Source organism: Chiloscyllium plagiosum, chromosome 14 (genome assembly GCF_004010195.1).
Source record: "Chiloscyllium plagiosum isolate BGI_BamShark_2017 chromosome 14, ASM401019v2, whole genome shotgun sequence".
Lineage (NCBI taxonomy): Eukaryota > Metazoa > Chordata > Chondrichthyes > Orectolobiformes > Hemiscylliidae > Chiloscyllium > Chiloscyllium plagiosum.
Genome location: NC_057723.1, coordinates 81,637,186 through 81,657,425, shown reverse-complemented (window position 1 = coordinate 81,657,425; position 20,240 = coordinate 81,637,186). Strand labels below are relative to the sequence as shown.

Below are 20,240 nucleotides of genomic sequence, written 5' to 3'. Positions count from 1 at the left end.
CCAATCCAAATTGTTTAAATTTTACATGGTAATTTCTTATGTGGGACCTTATTTGAAATAAATACAGCAGTTTAGTAGGTAATTTTCAAATACACCTCAAATAAATTTGGTAGCTAATCATTAACTCTTTCCTTAAAATGCTGGACTAACATTGACAGAAATTATTAGTGGTTAACAAAAACGTTTTTGTCATCAAGTTACTAATCACAATAAAGGCAAGAAATCCACCTACCCTTTTTTCTACTGAAAGCCCGATTCATGTTGATAAGTGTTCAGCACAAACAGTAGCAGTATTCCAGTGATTTTTTATCTGAAAATGACATACAGGCATAAGATCATATAGTCCTTCTGTGATGATTACAGTCTTCAGGCAGATAATTAGATATCAAGCACTATAATCTATTTGAACTGTGTAAAAACCAGCAGCTTAATAATGCATTACAGTTCTAATAAAGTGATTTTCAATGATAAAGACCCTTCTTGAAAAATATTCATGAATGACTTGTGCAGATTTGGGAGGAGAAAAAGGCTCAGTTTATTTTATTTCATTCTTGGGGTGTCTGCATTGATATCAAGACCAGCATTTTTTTTCCAATCCCTATGTATCACTGAGAAAGTGGTGGTGAGTCCCTAGAGGCCATGTGCTGATGGTATACCCACTCGTTCGCTTAGTGTGGGAGTTTGAGGATTTTGGCTCAGTGACAGTGAAGCAGCAGTAACAAGTCAAGATTGTGGAGAGCTTACAGGGAGTGATGTTCACAACAACCTGCTGCCCTCATTCTTTTGGGAGCACAAGGCACTGTCAAAGAAGGCTTGGCAAGTTGTTGCAATGAATCTCTCAGAAGCTACACATTGCCAGCAACTTACTGGTGGTGGCAGAGAGCTTGAACATTTGAGGTGACAGTCGGGGTGCCAATCAAAAGGACTGCTGTGCTCCACAGCTTCTCAAGTATTGTTGGAGTTCAACTGATCCAGACAAGTGGACAGTATTTCATCACACTCCTCGCCTGTGCCTTATGAAGGCATGCAGGCCTTACAGAGTCAGATACTGAGTTACTTGTCACACAAGTTCCAGCCTCTGATCTGATATTGTAGCCACCGTATTTACATGACTGGCCCAGATAAGTCAGCAGTAACACCCAGGTTATTGATAGAGGGGAATTCAATCATGGTAATACTACTGACTGTCAAGGGAAGGCTGTTAGATTCTCTCTTCTTGGAAATGGTCACTGCATGGCACTTCTGGCATGAATGTTCCTGGCCACTTATCAGCCCAATCCTAAATAATGTCCAGGTCTTGCTGCACTTAGACACAGACTGCTTCACATTCTGAGGTGTTATGAATGGCACTAAACCTTACATAATCAATTAACTTCTTCACTCTGGCTTTATGATGGGAGGATGGACACTGATGACATAGTTGAATTGGGTTATGCCAAGGATAATACCCTGAGGAAGTCCTGTAGAGATGACCTGGAGCTGAGATGATTAGTCTTCAACAACCAGAATCATCCTCTTTTGTGCTCAGTCTGACTCTACCCAATATAAAGACACCCCCTGTTTCTCATTGACTTCAATTTTGTTAGGGCTCCTTGATGTAACCCTCAGTCAATTTCCGTCTTGATGTCAATGTCTGTCACTTTCACCTCACCTTTTCAGCAACATCTCATCAAATAGCTGGCAGCTATCACCTACGTCAAATTATCAATATTTTTCAAACCACTGATCAGCTCAATGGTGTGTTAGTTATGTACAGTGAGAAATAAACACATTAATTAGTGCAGCCAACATTGCAATGAATATTTTAAAATTACAACTCAACCATTGAATTTTAAGGCATAACTGCAGTTTAATTTAAGATCACTGCACAAAAGCAAACACCGAGCTTGCATCTAAAAAAATATTTTATAAATCTTCCATTGCTCCTTTAGACCCACCCAAAAACTCAATTCTTAAGCCACAAGTTTAAGCACCCCTCATGATCTATTCCCCTTTGGCTCAGCATCTAATTTTCTCTCGCCTCTAAAATTACTGCTGCCAGGCACTTTACAATATTGGAATAACTACACAAGCAAAGGTTACACCAGTAGCAAAAGAAGAACAAATTCCTCTTTGAAAGTTGTTCTTTCAATTGCTCCCAGCACCGTCTGAGGTAACACAATCCAGATCATTAAAATTTGCTGCACAAAACATGCTGTCCTTTCCCCCTGGAATTTCTTTCATCAAATATGTTAGACGTACATCTTCTCTGGTTAATGCTTCTCTTGCCTGTCGAAACAGTTACCTTCCCCAGACCCCAGCCAAACATGTATCAAAATATGAAATATTTCTTGTAATTTTTCCCTTAACCTTCACTGTTGTGAAAAGGAATTTATTTAAGTCATTTTAATCATGCACACAACTTGCTAAAACCGAAGTTCAGGAAGAAGTAAGTGATTTTTTTAACATTAGATTGCTTTACCTTTAATGATCTCCAAAGAATAATGTTGCTTATAAATATAACCTAATGGAGATAAATTTAGTGCCCATTCAATGGACATGAATGGAACATGAACCGCTAACTCTAAATTCTGATACCAATTGATTGATGAGAATGATTTAGTTCCTACAAGGTTCATTCATACTTCCATTTAAAATGTTGAGAAAATACTTTTGTAGTATATACAAAATATAAAGGTTTTTTTGGTTGAAGTGTTACTTCTCAGTAAGGTTTAACAGAAGAGAGTTTTTTTAAACCAATTTTAATTATTTCAGTCATTTAAAACTTGTAAATCTGAGGGCAAAGCATCTACTTTCCATGTTGAAGCACCATGCAGTAAGACCAAAGTGGAGAGCTGCCAATCTTTAGAGGGACAAGGAAGACCGCCATGTGCAAGGAGCCCTTCCAAGAAACAGTAGAATGACACTAGAAAAACACCCTTGCCAGGCAGAGCTGTCACTGAGCAATGCAAACATGAAAAGGAAGACTTGGGAGTGAGAAAACCAAAATGAGTGTCTTCAACTCATTGCGGGCACATGGTGGCACAGTGGTTAGCAGTGCTGCCTCACAGCACCACGGACCAGGGTTCAATCCCAGCCTCGGGCGACTGTCCATGTTGAGTTTGCACATTCTCCCTGTGTCTGCGTGGGTTTCCTCCCACAATCCAAAAATGTGCAGGTTAGGTGACCTGGCCATCTTAAATTGCCCATTGCGTTCAGGGATGTGTAGGTTAGGTGCATTAGTCAAGGGTACATGTAGAGTAATGGGCAATGGGGTTTGGGTGGGAAAAACTAGTTGGGCTGAAGGGCCTGTTTCCACACTGTAGGGATTCTAACTAAGGATGCAGAAGACCGAGACCTCAGGGTGTCTGTCTTGAAAACACTAATAAACTTAGAGGGGTTAAAGAGCAGCCAGTGCAAGACATTTACCTGTTACTGTTGTAATGATCCACACACGTCATGTAATATAAAAAGCAGTATTTCACAAACTGCAGAACACCACATTGGCAATAATATTTGAGAGGACTGTTTGGGCATCAAGGCACTAGAAACAGCTTCTAAGAATTTTGATGGTCTCTGTAATGGCAGATCACTTCACAGCAGGACAATATAATTGGGCTTTCAAGAATCAAAGATGTCTGTGAAGGCACCAGCTAGTTACTTTCTTCTACCCTGTAGCCTTCATTAATGCACCAGAAGGTTTGTGTATAGGTACTTATATCTCTCTGAAGAATGGAAGTGATAATGAAATTATTCCCTAAAGTGAATCCAGCTAGAATCGTAAATAATGGTGGACAGAACAAAGTGAAAGTGTTCAGTAGATGGTAATGATAGTGACTGTCAACATTTCATCATCAATTCCCCATCTTCACCCTTCTAAAATCCTGGTCCAAGTTTTGAAAGGGGCTTTAAAAAAATTAATTAACTAGCATTAAACCCATTAAAAAAAAGGATCTGCTATGTACTTTAGTATGACCGCGCTTGCTCATTATTCAATTCTAAAGGAAATGTCTGACGGCATTTTTTGGCTTAAAAAAAAATCTTGTGGATTTTATGGTATTTTGGATAAGTTGCAATCTCACAAAATTTCATAAATAATTTGCCTCCGTCAAGCAGATTCCAATTTCTTGCCATATCATCCCAAACACGTAATGTTAACTATCGATCATGGATCTATGGTGCTCCTCTCATCTGATGTTGGCTGAGTCTATTATCATGCTATACCCAGGAGAACTGGCTGGTGTGGGATCTCTCAGAATAAACTGGCATCTTAGATGCCCACACTATTTTTAATAGGCTATTGTGCATCCAGACAAGCACTATCAGGCTGGAGCTGCCCTTCATGGTTTGCGGCATTTGTCCCAGATGTGGTAAAGCTGCATAAATCTGCAGACAGGCACTTGGAGCTCATGGTGGATGATGTGGGACATGCTCTTCCCCCCAAGGACATGTGGAAAATGCCATGCCATCCAACCCGAACACCCTGGGTCATTATGGTCTCACCTGAATGCCCAGCAGGGAAGTGCAAAGTCAATAGCTGATGGTACTGATAAAGTTAGCTTACATGAGAGTAAGGTGTTGTACCACCCACTTTCATCTCATTCAATCCCTTCCTCTCTCTCTCTCATTTCAAATGGAAACAGCCCAAAAATGGAGCCAAGATAGGTGGCATGCTGCCCAATATTCAGGGGCTCACCCATTACGAATAGATGATCCTGACCTTTAGACAGCATGATTTTGTGCGGGGGAGTCATGCCTCACTAATTTGATTCAGTTTTTTGAGGTGACAAAGATGATTGAGGAGGGAAAAACTGTTGATGTTTACATGGACTTCAGGAAAGCCTATCAGAAGGTCCCTCATAACAGGTGAAGTAACAAGGTATCGTGGTGAACTGGCAAGATAGATACAAAACTGACTTAGTCACAGGAGACAGAGGGTAGTGGTGGAAGGATGCTTTTTGGAATGGAGGGTTGTGACTAATGGTATTCCACGGGGATCACTGCTGGGACCTCTACTATTCATGATCTCCATAAATAATTTAGAGGAATCTCGAAATTATTAGCTGATCTAATTAGTAAGTTTGTGGACGATACAAAGATTGGTTGAATGCAGATAAGTGAGGAGAATTGTCAGAGGATACAGCAGAATATAGATCAGTTGGAGGCATGAGCAGAAAAATGGCAGATGGAGTTTAATCCAGACAAATGTGAGGTGATGTACTTTGGAAGTTCAAGTACAAGTGGAAATTATACAGTGAATGGCAGAACCCTTAGGAGTATTAGAATGCAGAGCAATCTGGGTGTACAGTTCTACAGATCACTGAAGGTAGCAATGCAGGTAGTTAAGGTAGTAAGAAAAAGGTTTATGGCAGTCTTGCCTTCATTGGAAGGAGCATTGAGTATAAGGATAGACAGGTTATGCTGCAGCTTTATTGAACTTTAGTTAGGCCACATTTGGAATAATGTGTACCACTCTGGTTACCACACTACCTGAAGGATGTGGATGCTTTGGAGAACGTACTAAAAAGGTTTACCAGGATGTTGCCTCGTATGGGGGGATTTTAGTGATAAAGAAAGGTTGGAGAAGCTGGGTTTGTTTTCACTGGAATGCTGGAGGTTAACGGGGCGACCTGATAGAAGTTCATAAGATCGTGAATGGAATGGATAGAGTAGGAAGTATGAGGTTTTTTCCTGGGGTGGAGGGGTCAATTATGAGGGGATACAGATCCAAAGTGTCAATGGGGTGGGGGGTCTGGGGAGCAGAAATTTTAAGAAAGATGTATGAGGCAATTTTCCATACAAACGGTGCTGACTGCTTGGAACGTGCTGCCAGAATTGGTGGTGGAAGCAGACACAATAGCACCATTCACGAAGCACCTGGATGAATGCATGAATAGAAAGGGAACAGAGGGGTATGGATCTTGTAAGTGAAAACAGTTTTAGTATAGAAAGGCAAAATATGTTGGCGCTGGCTTGGATGGCCTGTTCCTGTGCTATATTGCTCTTTGTTCTTTATTCTTTGTTCTCTTTGTTCTTATAACCACCCAAAGTGGCCAACTAGCCCTACCCAAACCTCTAGATTGATATCTGAGGATACCCTTGACTTACTGTACCAGGAACCATTAACTGAAGCCTATCTCCTTTGACTTGACTGAGGATTGCTGACAACCCAGGAAAAGCATCCTGGCTTTGTATCAGTGCCAGATAGACATAAGGAGAGCCAGGTTGCTATGGTTATGGGCGAGCAAAGGCAGAGATGTTGTGAGCGTCCAGATACATTCACGGTGAGAGAGAGCTGAGAGGGCAAGTAAACAGCCGAGATGCAACCTGGTCCAATCTGTTCCTGTGCATAAAGTCTTCTTGTTGGAGCATATCTATTCTAACTGAAGACACATCCCGGAATGCAGTGTAAGTGGATCCTGTAATGGACCTTTCAAGTGCATTTTGGAACAATCGAGAGGCTCCCAAAAGGCCAGCAGGTGTCAGACACCAGGGTTTCCAAGATGGCAGCTCAATAAAAGAAGCAGAAAGACTACAGTCAGGTACCCGGTCTGACTTTCATTTTGAAATTGTTGACGTTTGTTACCTGATGACAGGTAGTAGAATAGTAAACAGTGTATTAATGAGGCACGATATGCAGTTACTGAGGCTGACAATAAGCAATGATAATGATCCCTATGAATAGGCAACTCATTGGTACTTAACAAGAATTTAGTCTTAATACCAGATTTGAAAATGTAACAAATTGGTCCTGATGTGGAGAAAAGCCTCATTTGACTTCTCACATGGTTCTCCTATACTTCCCTCCATATCGTTCAGGCCACTATAAAAGTCAGTCCATAGACTGAAAGAATGTTTTGGCTCAAGATTCTTTGTTTGCATATACAAGGAACTAAGCAGAGACTGATAGCAGGACTATTAACAAGTGTCGGCATGAAACATCTATCTATTCATGCTTGAAGTCAGCAAGATGAATAAATCAATTGAAAATATGAATTTCAAAGCAATAAAGCAAATAAGCATTTGGTGGAAAAATGCCACGAAAGGATCACATTTCTGCTCTGTGACAGCTGTGCGCAAAAACTTACTCTCACTTGCTGTGGGCTGACTGCCCCCCATTCTCATTTCTCAGCTCTTTTGGATATTTATTCCACGCTGTGTACACTGTGAACCAACAGAGTGTGGCATACAGAAAACCTGGTCAGTAAATTTAATATAAAGGTGTGTTTGTATTTTAGGGATAATGATTGAAAAGTATGGACATACTTACATGTTCAGTGAGCTTCAAAGAACTTTTGAAATATTTGTTAGCATTGATATGTTAACATACGTAACCAGCCTGAATGTTTAATTGTTTTGTTGAAGGTGCTGCCTGATCAGCTAAGTTTTTCCACATTTAACGTTCTTGCTTTTGTAAAATTCAACCATTCCCCTGTCCTTTGTTTCTTTAGTCTGAAACCTTAAATCTCCTCATTAAACAGCTACCACTTGTCCCATTTATCATTGAGCTCTCAAAAGCCTGGTGCCCTTGCTGTTCCAGAGTTAGCTGCACTTCCAGCAACTTCTTACAAGGGAAAAAACAGATGTCCGCAAACAGGTTTAACTAATGGGCATGCCAGATGATGTCTTGTTCTAACAAAATTGTGAATCATGCATCAATTTCGTGTTTCTTATCTGTTCAGTGTAAAAACAAAGATCACAATTTACTCTGTGAACTGTTCTTTTTTTTATTCAGCATAACTTTGATCATTTCTACTTCTTGTGTGGAGCTTCACTTGCAAGGAATGCATATTCAGACTAAGTGCATGTTCCTGAATTCCCCAAATTTAATTTACTGTTATCACATGTACCGAGATACAGTGAAAAGTGATCTTTTCCATTTTCTGCAGGCAGCTCATACCATGCAAAGTGCATTAGGTAGCAGACCAGAGTGAAGAATACAGTGTTACAGCCACAGAGAAGATGCAGAGAGAGATCAACACAAACATTTGAGAGTTCCGTTCAAACATCGGGTATCAGCGAGGAAGCAGCTGTTCTTGAATCTGTTGGTACATGTATTCAAACCTTTATATTTTCATCCCAACGGAAAAGGGTGGAAGAGAGTATAACCAGGGTGGCAGGGCTCTTTAATTATGTTGGATGTTTTTCCTGAGGTAGTGGCAAGTGTTGTCGTAGTCAATAGATGGAAGGCTGGTTTTTGTGATAGACTGGGCTGTGCTCACAACTCTCTGTAATTCTTTGAGGTCTTTGGCAGACCAGTTGGTGTATCAAGCTGTGATGCATCCAAATAGGATGCTTCCTACAGTATGTCTGTAAAAATTGGTCAGAGCCCTCAACTCCACTTCCTGCAATCGATGACCAGCTCCTTCATTTTGCTGATGTTGAGGGAGAGGTTATTGACTTTTCACCATGCCGCGAAGCACTCAATGTCTTTCTTGAACTCTGTCTTGTCCTTATTTGAGATCCAACTGACAACAAGGGTGTCATCAACAAACTTGTAAATGGAGTTGGGGCAGAATTTGGCCACACAGTTGAGAGTGTATATGGAATATGATAGGGGGCTGGGTACAAATCCTTGTGAGGCAGCCAGTATTGAGGATTACCATGGAGATGGCATTGTTGCCTATCCTTATTGATTGTGGTCTGTGGTGCAGGAAGTCAACAGTGCCGCCCCTTCTATCTACCACAGGAATTTACCGCTGCTATACTAACTGCTGTGTACAAACCACCACAAGTAAAGGTTGAGGTGGCTCTGGATGTGCTGAACTCCACCACTAACACTCTGGGTGGATCACCCCGAGGCTCTGTTTATTGTAACTGGCAACTTCAATGAAGCTAATCGAAGGAAAGTGTTGCCCAAGTACTACCAGAACATTACCTGCCCCACCAGGGGTGGACATTTTAGACCACTGCTGTACGACTCTGAAGGATGCCTACTGCTCCATCCCTTCCCTCATTTTGGGAACTCTGACTACAATGCCATGTTTCTTCTCCCAGCTTATAGGCAAAAGCTCAAGCAGGAGACGCCCTCGTGGATACAGGAAGAGGCAGAGGATCAACACCGGTGCTGTCTGGAATCAGCTGATTGGGCCGTGTTCAAACAGTCCGCAGGTACCTTGGATGAGTACATCACTACCGTCACAGACTTTATCAGCAAGTGTGTGGAGGACTGCATACTGAGGAAGTCAATCCGGGTGTTCCCCAACAGGAAATCCTGGATGAATCAGGACATACAGAACCTGCTAAAAACCAGGCGTGAGGCCTTCAGATCAGGAGACCCACTCAAATATAAGGAATCCAAGTATGACTTTCGCAGAGCCATTAAGGCAGCCAAGGATCAATACCAAACCAAACTAGAGACCCAGACAGACACCTGGCAATTATGGCAAGGACTAAAAGACATCACAGGTTCTAAAAAGAGACAGTGCAAGAGTGTAGACAATGACATATCCCTCCGACATTGTCTCAACACCTTCTCTGCTTGCTTTGGGCAGAGTTTCAGCGGAGAGGTAACACCTATTCTGACAAGTCCTGATGAACCTATCCCAACAGTCACTGCATCAGAGGTCAGATCAGTTTTCCTTTGTGTGAATCCAAGGAAAGTGATGGGAGTAGATGGAATACCAGGCCGTGCACACAGAGCCTGCACAGATCAACTGGCGGAGGTCTTCTCGATATCTTCAACATCTCCCTGTAGCAGGCCACTGTCCCTGCCTATTTCAAGAGGGCCAAAATCATCCCTGTACCTAAGAAGGCGCATGCAGCATGTCTCAATGACTACCGACCCAGTGGCCCTAACTTCGGTGGTCATGAAGTGCTTTGAAAGGCTGGCCATGGCATTAATCAACTCCAGCCTCCCCACTACTCTTGACTCCAATATGTCTATCAGATCAACAGATCCATGTCAGATGCTATATCACTTGCCCTTCACTCCTCCCTAGAACATCTTGACACCAAGAACAGCTACGGAAGAATCCTACTTATTGACTACAGTTCAGCCTTCAACACTATTATCCCCTCTACACTGATTGCTAAACTTAGTGATCTCAGACTAAGCCCTACTCTCTGCAACTGGATCCTCAGTTTACTGACCCGCAGGCCACAATCAGTGAAGACTGGGGACAATATTTCATCCTCACTAACACTCAACACTAGAGCCCCCCAGGGGTGCATACTCATCCCTCACTGTATACCCATGACTGCACTGCCAAATAGCAGACTAATGCCATTTACAAGTTCGCTGATGAAACCACCATAGTCAGTCGAATCTCAGATGGCGATGAAACAGACTACAGACAGGAGGGGTGGAGGACCTGGAAAAATAGTGCACTCAATGTCGGCAAAACCAAGGAGCTCATTACTGACTTTCGGCAGGATGCTACTCATGCCCCCTACACATTAATAGCACAGGGGTGGAACAAGTGGAGAGTGTTAAGCTCCTGGGAGTGGTCATCCACAACTGGCTTTTTGTGGACTCTTCATGTGGGTGCACTGATTACAAAGGCCCAACATCTCCTATTCCTCAGGCAGCTGAGGAAATTTGGCATGACAGCGAATACCCTTGCCAACTTTTGTGGGTGCGCCATCGAGAGCATTCTGTCTGGATATATAACTACCTGGTATGGTAACTGTACCATTCAAGATCAGAGATGGTTAGAGAGAGTGGCGAACTCAGCCTGGACAATCACAAAGGCCAACCTTCCACCTATAGAATCCATCTACCAGGCCCCTGTCAAGGAAAGGCTGCCAACATTCTCACAGATCCATCCCATCCTGGCAATATTTTTCTACACCCCCTATCAACGGGGAGAAAGTACAGAAGACTGAACATACGCACTATCTGGTTTCGTAACAGTTTCTACCCTACTGTTGTTAGAATACCGAATTGTCTCACAAACTCTTAACATTCGCCTGTAACTGTGTTTTTGTTTTTGTTGCTGCTTACCTATTATTTATTTATCTATGCTACTTAACTCTGTGATCTGCCTGTATTGCTCACAAGACAAGGCTTTTCACTGTGTCTCGGTACACATGACAATAAATTCAATTCAATTCAATTCAATTCTAATTACAAGGCAGCAGCCAATATGTGCTCTGGTAGTCTGAAGCTAAATCTATTTCAGCCTACCATCTGGGATGGCATTGAGAAGACCTTTGTTGATTTCTTGAATCTCCTGTTTTACTTATAATGTTCTGTTTGTGCAACTGTTGCTATTGTAGCAACCAAGGAAGGTTTCACATCTCACTCTCCTTCTCTTCTTTGAACCAAGTAGCAGTTTCAGATCCAATCAGCCTGCCATTTGGTGTCTCCATAAAAATGCTTGTCATCACACCCAACATCTAAGTCTTGGAACATTTCAGTTGATAGCCTCAGTAAATTTACAATTAAGACAGCCAAAAACAAACTATACCAAAGAGATAACTGCTGCCATCTAGAACTTTGCTGCAGCTGTATTTTCATTTTTGCTCACCAGTTGTTAGACCTCCCAAATGCAAGTTGAGAATTTTGGCTCAGCTCACTTTTCTCTTGCAACTTTAATGATCTTGTGAGGAGCAAGACCAATATCAAAAATAGCTAAAAGTCCCCCTAGCAAATTCATTGAAAATACCAATGTAAATATACATAGGCCTTCCAGAAAGGTCTCAGGTTGAGCTTACAATCATAGAATCTTAGAATCTCTACAGTGTGGAAACAAGCCCATCAGCCCAGTAAGTCCACAGTGACCCTCCAAGGAGTAACCCACCCAGACCTAGTCCCCTAATACTCTACTTTTACCCCTGATTAATGCACTTAACCTATACATCCCTGAACACAATGGGCAATTTTAGCAAGGCCAATTCACCTAACTTGCACATCTTTGGGTTGTGGGAGGAAACCAGAGCACCTAGAGGAAACTCACGCAGACATGGGAAGAATCTGCAAACTCCACACAGACAGTTGCTTAAGGGTGGAATCAAACCTGAGTTCCTGACGATGTGGGGCAGCAGTGCTAACCACTGAGCAACCGTGCCACTAAGTGTGTTGAGGTAGCTGAACCGCAAATCTCAGTAGTGTAGGTAAGACATTCCTCAATCTAGAACATAAATATTGTTCAAGATCTGAGTAGAGATCAATAACTAAGAGAAACCCAAACCTCCAGGGAATGGCTGAAAGGACAGCACAATAAAATTCCATGCTTTAAAATTTTTACTTGAGCAAACAATAAAGCACAATTGACTCAACTACCTTTGTAGGAACTGATACTTTAAAACCCAAAATAAAGCATACCTCTGTTTCTTTTAGCTCAACCAAAAACACTTTTCATCAATACATTTTTCCAAAGGGTTTCTATTCTCCCTGAAGCAGTCCAATATGGTGTTTTTGTTCCTCAGGATCTATTCCTAAACTTTCCTTTACCCAGACTGGAAACTTGTGATGTCAGAACTACCATTCACAGTGAGATTTCTCCTGGAGATTTGTCTTCTTGCTCAACCAAACTGAAATCTCTATCCTAGTTTTACTGCTCATGAGTTTGGTCTTTTCAATCTGAGGGCAAGGTTCCAGCTGCATTCCTGTGTGTGAATCATGGCATCTCACTGGCAGTCCTTCTTCCAGACCTTGGCAAACAAATCTTATCTGAGAGTTTTCAGGGACACCTCAGACCCTTCTCCTCCCAAATCAGACTTCCACCAGAACACAAATCAAATTGACCCTGCATCCAGTCAGAAATGCTGATCAGTGATCCTGGAGACCCCAGTGCTCTTTGTCTTCAAGTAAATGGACAGACCATGGACAATGGTTTACTTCTGGGACTTTGGAGACTCGCATACTATCTACCAAGTACACAGGCTGCTGCCACTGCTTGCAAGATCAATAGTTTACACTTTCCTCCCAGGAAAACAAGCTGGGTCTCCTTCAAATCTCTAATAGTCAAGCCACTTTTGGTTGCTTTTAAGCAGACTTCAGAACTGGTCACATGACTCACCTCATTTCACCTTATATTAAAGGCACAATCCTAAATCATAACAATCTCATAACTGTAACAATGTGCAATAAAGCATTGTGATGACCATGGAAAGCTGATATAAAATGATTGGGTTCTGTTTTTGCAGAAAGAAACACAAATGGGTCATTTTCATCAATGAACAAATGCTCCTTGCTGATCATGCACAGAGTTGCTCAGAAAGCAGACTGACTACATGAGCGAGAGAGGAGAATTTTGGAGCACTTCTAAATAATCTATAAGCAGTATTGAAGAAGAGTACAATGAACCTTTGAAAGTACAATCCTCTCAGTCCCATAGAAGAACAACTATTCCATTCAAATAAACACAAACCTGTGAATGCTGGAAATCTGTCAACTTTGTCAACCACCTGGCATCAATGTGGATTTCACCAGTTTCTACATTTCCCCTCACTCCACCTTGCTCCAGATCGAACCTTCCAACTTGGCACTCCCCTCTTGAACTGTCCTACCTGTCCATCTTCTTTCCTATCTATCCGCTCCTCCCTCTCCCTCCTCTCTGACTTATCACCATCCCTCCTACTTTCAACGATCTATCACATTCCCAGCTACCTTCCCTCCAGACCCCACCCGCCACCGGTCTTCCCCACCTCCCCCATATACCTCTCAGCCCCCTTGGCCCACAAACCTCATTCCTGATGAAGAGCTTATGCTTGAAACATCGCCTGTCCTGCTCCTCGGATGCTGCCTGACCGGCTGTGCTTTCCCAGCACCATACTCTTCATCTCTGATCTCCAGCATCTGCAGTCCTCACTTTCTCCTGTATTTTTCTAGCCCTCTGTTTCAACTTTCCTCTTCAGTTTGCTATCATTAATGAATCGCTTTATCTGTTAAGAATGACAGGTTATTTTATTGTCTTGACCACAGGTGTCAGAATCTCCATGTGTCTCTGAATGATACACGTGAGCAAACATACCTTAGACATCTAGACAGATCTGTAAGTTAAATGAAACCAAAATGATAACACAGGTAAAGATTCTTGCTGATGCAAGTGATTTCATTGACAGAAGTTTGGTCAACAACTCAGGATTCATGCCTATTCCTTGCTATCACAAGATTTTACAGAAAAGTTGGCAAGAGTGAAGGAACCTCAGATGGAACAAATAATCAGCTCAACAGGCATAGTTATCTTACAAGTATTGAGGAATACTGCCTCTCCAAGGAGTAAATAACATAACAACTGCTGCAGTGAGTTCCCATAGATCATTACAAAAACATAGCATGACTTATGTGTGCAGTGACTGCCCTAGTCTGTTTCTTCAAACTTGTTGTTGAAATTCTTCGGGTGAATGTAGTTGTGTTGCTACCTGCAACAGTTGGCAGGATTGAAGCACAGTGTTATGAAGTACTAGTTGTTCTGGGCACTCACTCTACTGGCTGCCATTCAATGTCTATTAAAAAAAAGGAAATGTAACATTATAATGTTGGCTGTAAGAATTCCTATCGAACAATGCTAATAGAATAAAGACAGAGACTGTTCCAATGAAGAAGAAGAGGGAATGAATATGAATGGGTATGTCAAGAAAATGATGCATTGAAACCTCCATGGTTTTGCTGTTTCCAATTTCTCTATAATTTGCACATTGACAATGTTCAATGAAGCCTCTTGCAACGGAAAAGGTTCAGGTTTCAAAAGCAAAAATAATGTCACTTAATCTTATCTACTTGCAGGAAACTACTTATGGGGAATTGCAAGATGCTGAACTGGGAGGTTTTAGGCAAGGATTGGTGTAGTGAGGGATGATTGACATTATAATGCTCCTTCTAGATGGTTAAATATTGAATGAGGTTTCAGTTATTTATATAACCTGTCAGGAACTGTTTTGCTTTTATGTGCTCTAGCTCTCATTACAACAATCACATTTTCATTTGTGACATTCTTTATTGCTGATAATTCACTTTTTACCATTCTCTAACTACCTATCTATTATCAGGCTCACTTAGTCCATGCAGTCTCCTCCCCATTTCACCCTGAATTCATTACTACAATACCATTTCTGACTGGCACCTCACCCTATTCCCTCCATTACTTTGTATCTGTTCAGTGAGATTATTAATTCAACTTCTATAGTGACTATATCACCTTTGAATGGCTCTGTTGTTCTTAATTTGCCTTGTTGTTTCCATTGTGCGTAATTGCTTTTAAATCTTTCTGACAACTCTTGCTTCATCTTCTTAATTCCTAAATTCTTTGTTCTGACTTGTTCTCCACATCTTGCATCAGCATATTCATGCATTTTCCTTCCATAAAAGACGGTCAAATCACTTTGTCAGCTGCACTTTTCCCACTGACTCACTTACTTTACCCACATAAGCTGTGAATGACCTTACGAATGAGGTCAGCAATGGCAGCATGGCCAATGTGTTTTGTATCAATCTAGGAAAGGTGATCAACAACAGAAAGGCAACAATTCTGAACTCATTTGAAGAGAAACACATAATAGGAGGTCAATGAGGAATAGGAGCTTGCAGCTTGTATGTCATGCTTTCCAAGTTGGCAATATTTTGCTTAACTGTCCACCTTGCCTCTATGCTCCCCTGCCTGACAGTACTGCTGAGAGAGATAGCTTACAGCTGATATCACCAGCTTGTTAATCGAGACCCAGGCTAATGCACTAGAACACAAGTCCAAATCCAATTATGCCAACTTGTGGAACTTGAATTCAATTAATAAATCTAAAATGTAACACTAACTTCAGTAAGAGTGACTATTGATGGAATCTTCTCAGCCACTTAAATAACGTAAGCATTGGTGAGAAACTCAAGAAAATAGAATAAGATCGCCAACTAGGAGATGCACAAAGTTGAGAGCAAAATGACCAATTCTCCCATTAAGTGTCGAACAGCAAAACAACAATCATGCAAATGAATGGCTAGCAGCCTTTTTACATGTATTTGCATGCATTAGCATTTTATTATTAGTTAGTCTCACCTCATTTACATGCAGTTTGCCATTCTCCCATTTACCAGCTCAAAAATGGAAGATGACAAATTCCCAGCCTGAAAGTCAGAGCTGCATTCTTCAGTCAAGTCAAGGGAGAGAGCTTTCAGTGAGGGGGTCCCACCACAATATGTCAAGGGCAGCCTCTGAAATCAGTCTAGAGTCCTGGGGTTAGTCAATCATCAGGAAGGTAACCATTGTTAGGGTACAAAGTTAAAAAATCACACAACACCAGGTTATAGTCCAACAGGTTTAATTGGAAGCACACTAGTGTACACCCCAGTCCAACACCGGCATCTCCAAATCATTGTTCAGGTATCCATACTTCTTCATTCTAGGAGTGGGACATAGTCAGTCCTGTGGGTCCCGTGCAACCAGTCCAGGGAGTCACGGTAATTCTGTCAAGGAGCTGCAGGGATCTGGTCACTCATCAGTTGAGCCATCAGTCCAAGTTACTGAAAACCAGGCGAGGGGGAAGCGGGATAGTTATCAGGGGCTACTGCTTTCAAATGGATGCTGCAGAACTAAATTCTGGTGTTTGGTGATAGCATGCTAAGATGGAGAAGGAACAACGATTGGGAAAGGCGGGGTTGGAAATCAACATACTTGGCAGATGGAGGTGATACTGACGGAGATGATAATGCATTAGAAATCATGGGAAGAGTGGTCAATGATAGTCCACACTACCCTGGCTGCAACGGAAGTCAGTGCAGCACGATTGGTGGCATGATGAAGTTAGTGGGCTGAGGTAATGTTAAAGACATGAAGTCATAATTCTAACAGGTATGTAGGAAGACGAAGGCATGATATTGATAAGCTCAATATGGAGTGCCAAGACAAGAATCCCGGAGGTTTTAGAGAAGGGGAAGGGGCACTGTGCGAAGGGTGACTTAGATTGTCTTTTACACACATGAGACTCGTAAATGTGAGCTGGAAATAGAAAATGGCTGACAATACACCTGGAGACGGCAGAAAAAATATTTTTATCTTCAAACTGAGCACATAGGCTCAACTTGTGAGTGATGTAAGACCCTTCAAGGTTAATTAAATTAATCAGGCTCTTCCACTGTACAGATTGAAGCCATTTATAATCATGCTATTCTGCATTTGAAATGCATGCAGTCTCTAACTTAGTGGAGTACAAATCCTGATCATAAGTAGTCTTGATCACGCCATCGGTCATTGTAAATTGAAAATTCTCATCTTTATGAAGTAAATGTAATCACAAATGGCCTTAAAAGTGTTACCTGCAGGCCACAATTCACAGAAACAATCTAAAATGTCATATGCTTCACAAGGACACAGACTGATTTCCTCCCACCTTGACCTGTAAGTATTCACTAACATCCTCTTGTATGTGATGTTAACTATCCTGAGTGCAATGAGGAGTGAAAGTGACAGCAAGGTATCAAAAATCCGACAGCACTTTCAGCCTCCCACTATTATGACAATGTCCCAAAAACAAGTTGTGCAGTGGAAATATGTCGGAGGTAGATACAGGCAGCATAGTGGTTCAGTGGCTAGCATGTTGCCTCACAGTGCCAGGGACCAGGTTTGATTCCAACCATAGATGACTGTCTGTGTAAAGTCTGCCCATTCTCCCTGCATCAGCGTGGGTTTCCTCTGGGTGCTCCAATTTCCTCCCACAGTCCAACGATGTAGAGGTTAGGTGTATGGGCCATGCTAAATTGAGTGTAGTGTCCAGGGATGTGCAGCTTAGGTGGATTGGCCATGGTAAATGCAAGGTTACAGGGATAAGCTAGGAGGTGGGACTGGGTAAGATGATGTTCGAAGGATCAGTTCAAACTCAATGGGCAGAATGGCCTCTTTTGACACTGTAGGAGTTGTATGAATCTATAAAGGGTTAGGAAAGATTATTCAAACTATTGTGTAAATGTTAGAATATCCATTCAGCTTTAAATGAGAGAGGGAAATAATATTTCTTTAAGGTTAATGGTTTTAATTATAAAATATCACCAGTTGAATTTAAGACAATAGATTAATCTCTGGTGACTCAGAGTAAGGAAAAGCAAAGCTGATTGAATGCAGATAATGCTCTGATTGCTAAATGTGTAAGGCATAAGTGCAGGTACTGACAGGCAGATAATCTTTTTTTTATACTTTCTGGGACAGTATTAGCTTTGAAAGGAGACGAGGCAAGAAGAGAGTCAACAGAGTGCCAGAGGAAACCAGTTGGAGGGAAATCAACACCACATAAATCAGTTTGACCTGTCATGCTCACATTACTGCTTGTAGGAGATTGTTGCGTGCAAATTAGTGGCAGCATTTCCTACACGACTACATTTCAAAGTAGTATACCTTTGGTTCTAAGCAGTTAGCAGTCCTCTGGCACCTCACCTGTGGCTAGAGATGATTCAAAAGTTACTGCCAGGGTCCTTAAGATCTCCTCCCATTGTCTTCCTCAACAACCTAGAGTACATTTCATACTGGCCTGTGGATTAATCCAATTTTAAGACTAAATCTGCTAGTATCTCCTCTCTATGTTAATTTCTTCTACTATTTCGCCGTCCTCCGCTCTGATCTCTATACCTGCATCATATTTTTTCCTTTCTGAAGACCAACGGAAAGCATTCATTGAGGTTCCTATATACAGCATCTACACAATCCCTAATCTGACCTGTTATTCATTACTTATTATTGATATGTTTGAAAAAAAAAAGGTTTTCTTTTATTCCATCTGCCAATGCTTTTCCATTCACTCTCTTAAGATTCCTAAATTCCTTCTTAAGTCCACTCCCCACCACTGCACTTATTATAGTTCTCCAGGGACTCTGGCATATTGAGCCCTTGGTAGTGACATAAACTTCACTTCTTTTCTCAATCTGAACCTCCAACACCCTTGAGGTGGTTTCTCCAGTCTTGATCCCACCCTTTGTCTTTATGTGAACATATCTGCCCAAACTCTCTCTCTTTGATTGCCTCCCTCCTCTTACACAGTTTTATCTCCAAGTAGCTGCTCCTAGTTCATTTGGCCCAAAGCATCCCTTATTTTAGTTAAATTAGCCTTTTTGCAGTTTACAACTTCTATTCCTGGTACATCCTTGTTGTTCTCCACGACTATCTCAAATCCAACAGAGTTACTCCCTCCCTATCTTGCACGCAAAAATAAGCCCAATTAATTTTTAAATGGTTAAATTTCTCTGTTATTTTTATATTTTGCTGAAATGTGATTACATATTTGATTCTCTGACTTTCCCTGACTGGGGGCCTACAATACACATCTAACAACATGTTTGCCTCTTCTATGTTTTTTATTTCTATCCATCTGCTCACATTTGATGATTTCTCCAAGACATCACCACTTCTTACTGCCGTCATTGGTTCCTTGTTTGATATTGTGAACCTCCATCCTCTTCTAGTCCATCTCTATCTCATCTAATACTTTATAACCATGAATTCTGAGCCGTCACTGCCACCCATCTTTGATCCAATTCTTGATCATAGCCATGAGATCATGCTCTCACATATCTATCTGTGCCCCACCTAGTCTATCTTATTCCTCATACTCCTTGAATTAAAATATACTCCACTTCACCTTGCTAAACTCACTTCTTTCTCATCTAGCCTCTGTTGCATCTGCATTCATTTATTTGTGTTTAACTTCTAATCCATTTCAAATTCTCCACCATCTCAACTTTTTAATCAGAGTCCCATTCTCTTGCTAACCTAGTTTCAATCTATTCCAACATTAGCAAACCTCCCCATGAGAGATGTCAGCCCTGTTCCTGTTCAGATATAACCCATCGATCTTGTTCGTGTCTCATCTCCAACACAAAACAGTCCTAGTGCTTCAAGAATCTTAATCCTCCACTGTGTACTACCTCAACAGCGCAAATTATCTATTGTATCCATCTAATCCCATACTCACTACTGCATAGAACAGGGAGTAGTCAACAGAATACTACTTTTGAGTTCTTGGACATTGGACCTTGATAGTATTCCATTGATAGCCCTGAAGATATATGCTCTGCAACGAGCTGTGCCATTGATGTGCCATTGTTTTCTAGCTGGATAAATCCAATCTGGCCAATTATCACCACATCAGTTTACTCTCAATCATAAGTAAAGTGACAGAAGGACGTGTTGTTAACAGCATCAAGTGCCATCTACTCAGCAATGTAGTGATTATTGATGCTCAGTATAAGTTCTGTTAGGGTCACTCTGCTCCAGGGTTCAGAGAGCTTTGTTCCAAGCATGGACAAAAAGAGTTGAATTCCAGAGTGAGATGAGGATGATTGCCCTCAGAATCAAGCCCTATATGCCCAAGTATCTCAGGAAAGTGTCTTAGGCTCAACC

The 20,240-nt window shown here is 41.5% G+C and overlaps 1 protein-coding gene across 8 annotated transcripts in view; it reads right to left on the bottom strand.

Annotated features, from left to right (window-relative positions):
- gulp1a (GULP PTB domain containing engulfment adaptor 1a) overlaps positions 1–20,240 on the bottom strand; it is a 379,864-nt gene that overhangs the window by 168,434 nt on the left and 191,190 nt on the right. For all 8 annotated transcript variants that reach the window (XM_043704094.1, XM_043704098.1, XM_043704097.1 and 5 more), the window contains one exon: positions 233–310. In XM_043704094.1, the coding sequence (XP_043560029.1) occupies positions 233–260 (28 nt within the window). In that variant the 5' untranslated portion in view covers positions 261–310. The remainder of the gene's footprint in view (positions 1–232; positions 311–20,240) is intronic.